This window comes from Micropterus dolomieu, linkage group LG12, assembly GCF_021292245.1.
Source record: "Micropterus dolomieu isolate WLL.071019.BEF.003 ecotype Adirondacks linkage group LG12, ASM2129224v1, whole genome shotgun sequence".
NCBI lineage: Eukaryota > Metazoa > Chordata > Actinopteri > Centrarchiformes > Centrarchidae > Micropterus > Micropterus dolomieu.
The window spans coordinates 3,698,416-3,709,941 of NC_060161.1; the positions used below are offsets into that span (position 1 = coordinate 3,698,416).

Here is an 11,526-nt window from a genome sequence, read left to right on the forward strand (position 1 = left end):
CTTCCAGCTGTGTTTTCCTCTGCCGTTGTTGCTGCAGCGGTCTGTGTGACGGCGGGAGCAGAGGGCTCTGTGAGCGGGCGGCTGGCCGGCCGCACCAGATTCTCTCTGACCAATCAGTAGTCTCCCGTGTTTTCACGTCACATTTTAGTATCGCCTCAGCTTGCTTGGAACCTCGGCCAACACAGTCTCACTCCCTACTCGTCAAATGTCTGACACATGGTCAAGGCCCTTTGTCGTCGCTTTTTAAAGACTTGGGTAGCCCTTTTGCATCAATTATTGACGTTTAGGGATCCACAGTCAAGTTAGCAACGCTTAGCAACAATAAATGTGCAATATCCGGTTACACTTTCAAGATAAAACGTAACGTTTCGATACAATGCCATGTTTAAACGCGCATAATTAAAGTCGTGAAACGTTGCAGTTTCGTTAGGTTTACGCACAGAAAGTACTTGGTTGGGTTTAGGCACCCAAACTACTTGGTTAAGGTTAGGAAAAGATCATGGTTTGGGTTAAAATAGCTATGTATGTCATTTAAGACTTAAGTTAACTAACGTTAATGTCAATTTACCTCACTCGCCTAAATAAAAACATTTAATGTTTTGTTTCGCACGGGACACAAACCCTGTTCTCCTGCTTCAACGTCCGGGTTCTGGCCCTCTATCCACCCCAATCACCTCCTTACTTCGTCTTTTCTCTTAAATATAAAACTGACACAACAGGGCTTCCCTCAATACGTCGAACTATGACGTCAAAGGGATCCCTGGTGCGTCACAAACTGATGATTATGGCTCTTGACCAAGCGTCCATATGTGACGACTTGGGAGTGAGACCAGGTTGACTAGACATGGTCTGATATGTCCCAAAATTCACAAGTAAACCTCTTAGAGACTTACATGTCAATATCCAGTCATAGTGATAGCGCCACTTACGGGCATCTGGAAAGTACGTATTAAAATTTATTTCTTATGCCTCTTTCATATTTTCACTACACTTAGTACCTCAGCGGACCAAAATGTCCATAGTGAGGCTTTTATGCTCCTCATAACAGGTTGACCACATCCATCTTAAAGTTCTTGTCAAATGCTCTTGCCTTGGTGTCAGCTGGAGTGCGATGCAAGAATCCCAGCTGTCGCTGCACCCGAGGCACGCATGGGGGCGAGGGCCCGCTCAACGCTGCTTGCAGCTTTAATTTTTCATTGCTTTCACACAAAATGCATTCAATGACTTTCTCCCAAAAATCCATGAACTCTTCTCTTTACTACTTCACCACCTGCAAAATACTATATATCAGCAGCACATTTTTCAAATGCTAACACACTGTCCAAAACTGTTAAAACACATTCAAAACAAAATGATTGCAAATATCCTGCATATTTGAAGCAACTGGACAGATATATAGAAAATAGCTGAACATTTGCGTACATTTCATGTTTCTGTTTACGTGCATACAGAAATGTGTGTAATGTTTTTAATGTGGTTTTACTGTAAAACTGCACGCTGAGTGGAAAGCAGAATTGGTTCAAAGGGTTGGTACATCACTTACAGGCTGTGGTCATTGTGTCTCAGGTACCAGTGTTACTGTAACTGTATTGCATTACAGTACTGAAATTTCAGGGAATTCTTTCATAAGTTAATTACTGAAGATTATTGCAGGAAGAGCAAATTTCTGCGTTTCTGAGTCATTCTTGTTTTAAAAGATTTTTTCAATGTGTCAGTTTTTCAAAGCATCTGTTTTAATGTTTTAAAAAGCTTTGATAAAATTTTATGGCCAGTGCCAAGTGTACAGACACCAGGGTCTTCACTTCCCCTCTAATGGTTTCATACCACAGTAGAAGACAATGAGAAAGAGCTCACACGTAGTATAAATACGTGTATAATAAACAGCTTGTTAAACTCTGTGTTACTTGAACATTTTTCAGTGTGCTTCTAAGTTTCTTTGTGTGCTCCCTAAATTTTTTCTTTTAGGAATCTGGATTTTTTGAATCTTTTAATGCAGCTTATTATCATGTTTGATGTTTAATCTTACAGGTGAAAAATTGTGTGACCTCAGTAAATCCAGTGAAAACATAATGAACCTTTGTTAACCTGTCTCTTATTTGTGTGATCCTCCCTAAAATGCATATACAATAAAAAGAGAGATTCTCACCTTGCAAACTCAAACAAATGAGTCTCAAACTCCAGTCTGGTGCATCTGTTTGATAAATCCAGCTCATGTGTTTGAGCCAGAACGCTTCATATCTGTTGCTGAAAAACTGCTGCAGAAGCTGCAGGAAATCTGGCCCTTAGTCTTGTTCCTGCAGTGATTGGCCAGTGGGTCATATCTGAGATTCCTGTTTGATGAAAAAGTCAGAAATGGCTCTGACTGCAGCTGCTGGGCAGAGCAAGATGACAGATTTGGGAGGAGGTGGACTTCACAACATGTTTCCAACTGCTTGTTGACTTTTACCAATGTTTTCCTGCAGGTGAGAAGTGATCATGTTGCTCCCATCTACGTCATCAACCTTCTCATTACCGACCTGATTCAGCTCTGCTACATGATCGTTCCTGTGGTTTCAAATGTGAATAGGACTATACGTATCATCAGTTCTATTTACCTCTCTGGTCTGGTTGCCAGTGTTTACTTCATGGTCTGCATCGCCCTGGAAAGGTATCTGTCTGTCTATCCAGTATGTGTGGAGCTGCTTCTGTGTCTGAACATTATATTAGTTTATAACTCTGAAGCTCCTCAAAGACTTTGTGTCCATCTTGTATTACAGGTATTTGGTCATCGTCCACCCACTGTGGTACCGCTGCAGACGAACCATCAAGAGTTCTGTGGTGGTCTGTGTCCTGGTCTGGGTCCTTTCTCTTGTATATGGTGTCCTTTACTATTTCATTGCTGCTTATGTGGTCAGGTACATAATCTTTGCCGTTCTCCTCCTCCTTCCCTTCCCACTGTTCATATTCTTCCTGGTTGGGACCCTCAAAGCCCTGTCTGCTTCCATCTCGGTCCCCTCTGATGAAAAACGACGAATTGTGGGAGTTTTGGTTCTGGTGCTGCTTATTTACACCCTGCTGTTCCTGCCCAGAATCATTTTGAACCTGGATGTAAACTCTAACGTGACCCTCGCCCACCTGTCTCTCATCTTTGTTAGATTCAGTCCTCTTGCAGACTTGTTCCTGTATGTCTTCATGAGGAAAGGGTTCATAGACAAGATTTTGGCCTCTGTGTGTTGCTGCAGAATGGACAGCAAAGAAATCAGCAGTTCATCAGTATGAATGATGACAACATTTCCACAGTCAGCTTCATGTAGGCAGAGAAAGAGGGAGAGAGAGAAAGGGGAGGAAACAGGAGGAGAAATGGAGGCCAATAGAAAGGATAGAGACGAGACAGATCCTGTCATCTACTGATAGAGAGTCATAGCTCTATTGAGCCATGTGTTCCGATAGCCCTTCTAATCTATGTCCAATTTATCAGTTTGATCTCAGTTTGTACATGTTAACAATGAATCCTCCATGCACGCCAAAGCTAGTCATGATGGGAATTATTGGGTCACCTTACCTATATGAACAGTCTTGTGAAAGTTATTTTTATTATTCTTAGTAGTAGTACTGTTAATGTGAGCTACAGTATAGAAATAAAATTTAACTGAATTGAAATTGAATTGATATGATTTCCAATAAGACACCTAACTGTAGAGAACAGGAAGCACTGTTTGGACTCTGCTGTGGGAGAAGTGGCTGCTGGGAAATGTTTTGGTCAACTTGCTCTGGTTCACTGTGATGGCTTCAACACATGGAAATAAAATGTGTTTTATTAGTTTGGAGCTGGAAGTTGATGTCTGTCATTATTCTCCTTTAATCCCAGAAGCAAAGCAGATATTATTTTAGATGAACTGAGCTCATTCTAGCCGCCTCGCTGTCTTCTTCCTAAATCTTTATTTGGACTGTTGTTTGGATGTTTAACACAGAGAGAGCATCTCAACACGTCTTTAGCACTTTTTACTTTTCTCATACACGTTTTAATTTAGTTGTTTACTAATGTATGTTTACCCAAAGCTGTGTTTGTTTTGTATTTTTGTTATTTTGTGTAAGTATAAGTACTTGTATAAGTAAGTAAATAAGAAAAAAACATGTGTAATTTCTGCTGTTTACCCAAAACTGTATTTGTTCATTGTTTTTGTTCTTTGTTGTGAGGATGAGAAATGTGAAGAAAAGGACACTGGAAGCAACTGGTTCTGGTTCTTGGGGGGCCTTCACAGATACTGTTTGACTGCCTTATAGTAAAATGATTCGCCTGTGCTTTAATTTTGATGGCTTGCCTTTTAAGACTGATGCTTGGTGCCTGCTTAGCTCAGTTTCCAAAAGTACAAAGTGAAAGTAAGAAAGATGTTTTGTTTGATATACTGTTTTATATTTTAATGTCTCTACAGTCTCTTGAGCGCTGACCTTTGCTCGGCCTTCGGAGACCTGATCATATTTCAGATTAGACACTCATGTCCAGTAAAGAGGAAGTGAAAGTCTGCTCTTGCTGGCAACTCGACCCTTTAGAGAAATAAAAAATGTCTCCCTGATGACAGATGTGTGTATCTCGCTCACATGAAGGGAGGCGAGAAAGGAGGTGTGAAAATAAGAAGCAGGTCAAGAGTTTTCATCTTATAAATCTATACTATGAGTTTCTAATATTCATTAATACATTTTAAAATATCTCCCCTGCTGATGTCTGAATAATTGTTTTGATCAGCAAAGAAGGCACTATTTGTTAATGTGATATCAACAGACAAGAACCTTCATTTTGTGACTACAGGAGCAGGGGAGGCTTTCTTCTCTCCTTTTTAAAGTCAGCAGAGAGGTGAGAAGGGTAGAATGAGTGTTGACATGAACTGATTTAATGTATTCTGCATTTGGAGTGATGCATTTAAGATTATGTAAGAGATGTTCATTTATTTTTTTTAAGAAGTGTGGCCTACTATATTTGGCCTTTATGCGTTTGAACATTTAAAAGATTTTACTAAAATGAGTTATAGAGACCTGCATGATATGTTTTATTACCATATTTAGAGAAACATTTAAGAACTGAGGCAAAGGGGTGTTGCAGCTACTGGACAGAAGACCATCTACCCATAAAAGGAAAAGTAATGTAAAAACCAATCAATGTGATGATCAAGTTCTGATAGCCAGTGATTGTTTGAGAAAAGGGTGGGGTCCTCCCTGTCTATTTCTTTATTTAAGTTGCTGACCCTAGAGCTCTGTGTGAACTTTTTGGGGCTTGTTGAAAATAAATAAGTTTCTCTTTGGGCCTTAACAAAACTAGACTTTTCGTCTCATTTTTTGTCTTTGTTTTCTTCCCCCTCTTCTGGACTGGTAAGTTAGTATTTACTTACTTTAACATCCACACTGTCTGCATTAACACACCTCATTACAGATAAACCAGCAAACTGGCCCTTTAAGGAGCTCATTCCAGGTTACTGTATCTGTTCAGTGCCCTGCTCTCTGGAATCTAAAGTGAGAGGGGAAAAGGAACTTTTGAATGCTTGGCAATATGGATAAAATCTTAAACCACAGTTTATGTCAGTTTATATGAAATTGTATATTTTCTGGAAATCCAATAAAAATCAGTTTGTAGACCAAACTGTGAATGTTTGTCTTTGAGCAACTCAGTGAATTAAAAGCTGACAAATGAAGGTTCAACAAAATCTCTGCTGGTTGACAAATCTCTATTGTCTATATGAACATAAAGCCCAACCTGCTGTTAGCAGGGAGGCAGGGCCGGCCCGTGGCATAGGCGACATAGGCGGTTACCTAGGGCGCAGCAAGAGAAGGTTTTCGACTATTTTCTTGCAGTGTGGGGTCAGCCCAGCTGCTGTGACACCGGCGGTTGCCGTGATAGTAATTAATTAGAGTCCAGACAGTTGTGATGAGTCATGTCGCTGTGTTGAGTTTTGCAATATAAAACATCTAGCTCCGCCTTGCTCGGTTTGGGACTGTGAGCTGCACTTTACTGGAGCTGCTGAAGTTAACGTATGTGCGGATTTGTTTCTCAACATGTCAGAGAACACAGATATGCGAGAGATTCTGAATGTGCAGAAAGTTTTAAACATGAGCAGAAAACCTGCTAAAACACAGGATTTATTAAAGTCCAGGAATTTATTAACTTCCCCGTGCAAAAGATACAAAAGAGGACGGAAGACTGAGTCATGCTGCATGTGTGCTGACTCAGGAGGGATTTTATTAAATTAGAAAAGTTGATCTACAGGAGAAATGTTGGCTATTTAAAAGCAATAGTTACAGAATGTCTGAAAGCCTCATTACATTCTATACAATTTATTTATTTTGAATTGTCACCTGCTGCCTTAATTTTGTGTTCCCCTTTACATAAATGAAGACTTTTCCACAATAAATTGAGGCAAACATTTTCACCAGAATGCAGGAAATGAAGTCCTCAATGCTTACAATTTTCTGGGGGCGGACCCCCAGACCCTCCTCTTCATTTGAGTCATCTCCACCATTGAAACTTAACCAGTACTCTTGTATTTCAAGAAATCTACCCCACACTGCAAGAAAATAGTTCATAGAGGGACATAGTTTTTAGTCTCCCAATTTAGGCTAAGATGTTGAGGTTGACAAGTATGCGGATCACAGTTATTCATCATTGACCATGATTTCTGACTTGGCTTTTCATCTATACATGCTAAAATTGTGAGTTTGGCAGCTGAACGTTTAAAACAATTCTTGAGGTTAGGGGAGCGATGACCCCAACCCCTGAGGTGGACTTTTTGGGGTTGGGCATGGGGGGCTAAAATCCACTGTATGTTTCCCCTTTTTAAACTTCATTATAAGCTGAGATCCACCAAGAACAAGCAGATTTCCCAAACTGTCAGACTAGACGAGGTGACAAATTGATTACTTGATTTCTTTTACAAATTAGGTGTACCTAAAAGACTGCCAACAGACCAGGGCTCAGAGTTTTGCAACCAGGTACAGTAATGATGCTGTATGTGTCCCCAGTGTGTAATAAGGCCTGCAGCTGTGCTGATTATTTCATGTTTCTCTAATCATTCTGAAGGTCGACTATGGACTGTGTGAGAAACAGCTGACAACCGAGTACAGCCCGTACTTTCTGATGTTTGGGAGGGAAGCGAGGTATCTCGGAGGTGCCAAAAGAGTACGAAGTAAGAGTATGCATGTATGTTCACTAGTTATGTCCTACATTTAACTGTGATTTGTGGCAGGTCACAGAGGATAAAGTCAGCAGCCTACTGTGTAAGGAGATGAGTCTGCAGAAGATTGAGTCTGTACACGCAGAAGTCACGGCCAATATTAAGAAAAGCCAGGACAAGGTCCGCAAAAGAAAGCAGGAGAGGGGCCATGAGGACAACTTCAAAGTGGGGGACCTGGTTCTCCAGAAAAATGACGGTCAGGAGCAGCGATAAAGGGGGCAAGCTGGAGGCAGACATGCTCGGGCCGTTACAAATCACTGAACTCCAGGGGAAAAGTGCTGACCTTGGGGGGGGATTTAAGATCAACATTGACCACTTGACACATTATGTCCAGCCAGTGGAGAGGATCCCTGCCAAACTGATGAAATTTTTGGATCTTTCTCTGGCTGGTCCATCACAACATCCACACATATGCAGCACACACACATATTCCACAGTTGGGGAGAGATCCACAAGCCAAAACGCAGCAGCTTCATTGGATGCAGACATGTGTGAGTAAACGTGCACAAAGTACACCCTAAATGATGCATTTCACAAGTAACTGACTGTCATTGATTCACAGTAATCAGAGACATATGGGCAGGAGGCCGCAAGGAGAGGAGATGGTCCGAGGTTGGGCCATACAAAGTCCATGGATAGAAACAGTGGATAACAGGTGACTCTTGTTCTCATAGGTTATTAATGCATACCCATTTATTGTGGGACAAAAACAGGGGCTAGGATAATTAATGCCCATACTACGACTGAGGGGCTCCCAGAAATGTTATAGAAGGGTTGTGTTCCCCTTCCCCCGAATCAGACTGAGACCAGGGTCTCTTTTACAACTGAGCCCTGTGTACAGCAAACAGATATTATAATAAGAAATATTCATAACAGATATAAAAATATAAAAAAAACCCAGACAATTTACAGGTACAAAATTCATTTGTGAGGAAAGTGTTCATTCCACATTGCTTTAAATCGTCCTGTTGAAATCAGGACAGCTAGTTTAAACTTTTCCTGTAATTTTTTCCAAGAAGTCGCAGCATTGTATTCTAGCTCAGAATGGGCTCTGGGAATTTCTAAGACTAACAATCTTTGGAACGTGTCTGATAACTACCGACTTTCCAATTTATTTTAGTGGTCAGATAGCTGGGAAGTTTATGCGTTATAGCCTTATAGACGAGTAATAACCAGTGACTGGTTCTCCTGGCGACCAGAGAATCCCACCCCACTAGCGAGTATAGAAGACAATGGTGTGTGTTGTAATTGACACCCGTAATAAACAGCATGATAAACTGCATCAAGAGGTTTAAGCACTGCAGCTGAAGCATGCAGTATGTCGCCATAGTCAAGTACTGACATGAAAGTAGCTTCTGCAATGTCCATTCTATGCTGATAAGACAGACAAGATTTATTTCTGTAGAATAAACCAATCTTCACTCTTAAAAACAAAACAGTAAGATGTGTTTTAAAAATAAGATGTTCATCCAGCCAAATATGCACGAACACGTTCTATACCAGTAACATCCAGTGTACTAATTTTAAGCTCATCCAAATGTTGTTTTCTGGACATGGAAGAGTAAATATTTAGTTTTACTTGAATTCAGTACCAGCTTCAGATCAATAAGAGATTTTTGTAGAATTAAAAAGTCGGAAGAAGAGCAAGTGCTTGAGCATAGGATGGGGCAGTAGCATAAATCAATGTCATCCGCATAAAAATGATATGTAAGGTTTAAAAATATGTCACAGCTTCAGAAATCAGTTGGGCTGCACTAACTAGCAGATCAGGCTCCAGCCCATCCCCCCCCCGACGCTTGTTTTGTATTTATGGCACACGGAGTATGTAGTACTTCATTTACAGTGAAAGGTTTTAATGCAAAATCTTGAGTATCAATAACAGCTTTATCATCATCACTTACTCTTCCTGGTTTCACTAGAAGTAACTGTAGAGTTTCTTTCAAATAAAGAACCAGCTGCAATGAAAATATTTTTTGAGTTTTAGAGTTTTAACTGTTTTCCAGAATTTAGCCGGGTCCCCATAACATTCCGATTAGGTGTTTACAAAGTATGCTGATTTTTGCCTTTCGTACAAGTAAATGCACAGATTTCTCAGTTGCTCAAGACTGCCAGTCAGAAATTAATGTTGATTTATTCGCTTTCTTCCATATCTGAGCCCTAAAATGTCCCCACCATTTTTCAACCCATGGCAGAGCCACTGGTCAAACCTGTCCTCCTGTCTATTCTTTTCCCCCTCCCATTTTATAATAATAAACAACTGCGAAACTTACCCAGCAATCACAGCAGCCATTTTTGGGGGCACTAATAATTCAGAACATCATGGCAATCTAATCCGACAGTAGTGTCATCGTAGACATTAAAATCATTGTCTAGTCAGGACACAGGTCACGTGGAGTCTCACCCTGGTTTTGACTCACACCTAAGTCATGTTTGCCCCATAGGACACTCAGTTTACAGAGGGGTCTTTTCCAGCTTCCCTTACCAACCTCTGAAACTGTCCGAAGGATATCAGGAACGTCTTTCAATTTAAAGCTTCTTCTTGGGGCTCCATCTGAAGCAGAGCACATTAAGAGACGGTTCCCCACTCAGAGTCTTAACTCCCCTGTTTCCTCCTGTCTTTCTGCCACCGGCTGACAACGTTCCAGAGCACATGAAGAGATGGCTCACCTGCCCTGAGTCTGGACTCCCCTGGAAGTTTTACACCTAAACATCTACCGAATATCCATCCATCGTCATCCGCTTATCCTGCGTACATGGTCGCGGGGGGGGCTGGAGCCAATCCCAGCTGACATTGGGCAAAAGGTGGGGTACAACCTGGACAAGTAGCCAGTCCATCGCAGGGCTAAATGTAGAATAATATTTCTAAATATATTCATTTATTGTAAGTAGCTAAAGTAAACTCAGTGACCCAGATGTCACTTGGACAATCAAAGCAGTGTGGGCTGAATAGAGCTTCATGCAGTTTTTGGGCTGAGAAAAGATTTGAAGCTTCTGGGCACTGAACTCAGCCGGCACAGTGACATCTGGTGGTTCACAGAAAATATAGCAGCAGTCCAAGCTGCAACACTAAAACACCTCACTGATTTAATGCTGTCGCTTTTATACCATGAGTGCGCCGTAAAAGTCTAGGAGGCCATGTATTCTTTGAATTACTACAGTAATATTGTTGTATTTTGAAAAATAAATCACAAGTGTCTGTGGTAGTGACCACACTCTCAACCCAAAGACTTATTTACAATGACAAAAGCAAGCTGCTGAAAGTTACAAAAGCATGAGCATGAATAAAGATATTCATATAAGCAGACTTCCAGTTAGGACTGTGTGTCAGTGTATAAGGTTTTTTTATCCATCAGGTTAGCCAAAAGCTTTTCAGTAAAGTGTGCAGAGTTGATGAAATCCTCTCACAGTGATGCCTGAACAGTCAGAGATCCAGCATGAAATATAAGATGTTAGTTTGGAAGGGATCAGTGGACCAACCAAACAGGTATTTCTGTCTGAGGAGAAGGAAATTACATCTGAGAGCTCTGAATGGAGCTGAAATGATTCAATAATTAACTTTTTATTTTCTATTATCATGTATGAATGGATAAATTATAATTGATTTAATTTATCATCATAACTGTGTAAACTGTGCAGCTTATCAAGTCATTACTTTAAGCTTTTAGCAGTTTATCTTCCTAAAATGCAGTTTGCTAGTTTCCAAAGTGTCCCCTGCAGAAAGCCAAAATATTTAAAGAAACAGTCTGACATTTTGGGAAATCTGCTTGTTCTTGTTGGATCTCTGCTAATAATAAGCTAAAGTTTAAAAAGGGGAAACATACAGCAGACTTTACTAACTTCTACTGAAACATGTTGGTCTGATCTGTTGTGACTGTCCCTGTCACACTTTATCATTTCTGCCCCAAATTATTATCTAAAAAAGTCTGAAAACTTTAAGAGTTGTGAGGAAACCTCATTTGGTCAGAAAGTGCAGGATGCCTCCCTGCTAACAGCAGGTTGGGCTTTATGTTCATATAGACAATAGAGATTTGTCAACCAGCAGAGATTTTGTTGAACCTTCATTTGTCAGCTTTTAATTCACTGAGTTGCTCAAAGACAAACATTCACAGTTTGGTCTAGAAACTGATTTTTATTGGATTTCCAGAAAATGTACAATAAAACTGTGGTTTAAGATTTTATCCAGATTGCCAAAAACACAACAGCTGATGCAAAACAGCTGCTCTGAATCACATCCTAAACAGCAGCATGCCTACCACTAAAACAGCAGAAATTACACTTAGATTAAATAAAGAAACAAATAATATGGAGTTGTTTGTGTTTGTACAAA

General features: G+C 40.4%; 1 protein-coding gene across 1 annotated transcript; it reads left to right on the plus strand.

Annotated features, from left to right (window-relative positions):
• Positions 1–1,012: 1,012 nt before the first annotated feature.
• LOC123980682 (mas-related G-protein coupled receptor member X1-like) lies at positions 1,013–7,412 on the plus strand. Its single transcript, XM_046065204.1, has 5 exons — positions 1,013–1,021; positions 2,382–2,647; positions 2,757–3,252; positions 7,046–7,144; positions 7,212–7,412. Exons 1-5 carry the CDS (start codon positions 1,013–1,015, stop codon positions 7,410–7,412), a joined length of 1,071 nt encoding a protein of 356 aa, XP_045921160.1.
• The last annotated feature ends 4,114 nt before the right edge of the window (positions 7,413–11,526 follow it).

Bases quoted from the DNA above. Each gene is read 5' to 3' on its own strand.
- LOC123980682 (XM_046065204.1), top strand. The intron at 3,253-7,045 runs GTATGAATGATG...ATCATTCTGAAG, and splicing joins AAGAAATCAGCAGTTCATCA to GTCGACTATGGACTGTGTGA. The intron at 7,145-7,211 runs GTACGAAGTAAG...GATTTGTGGCAG, and splicing joins ATCTCGGAGGTGCCAAAAGA to GTCACAGAGGATAAAGTCAG.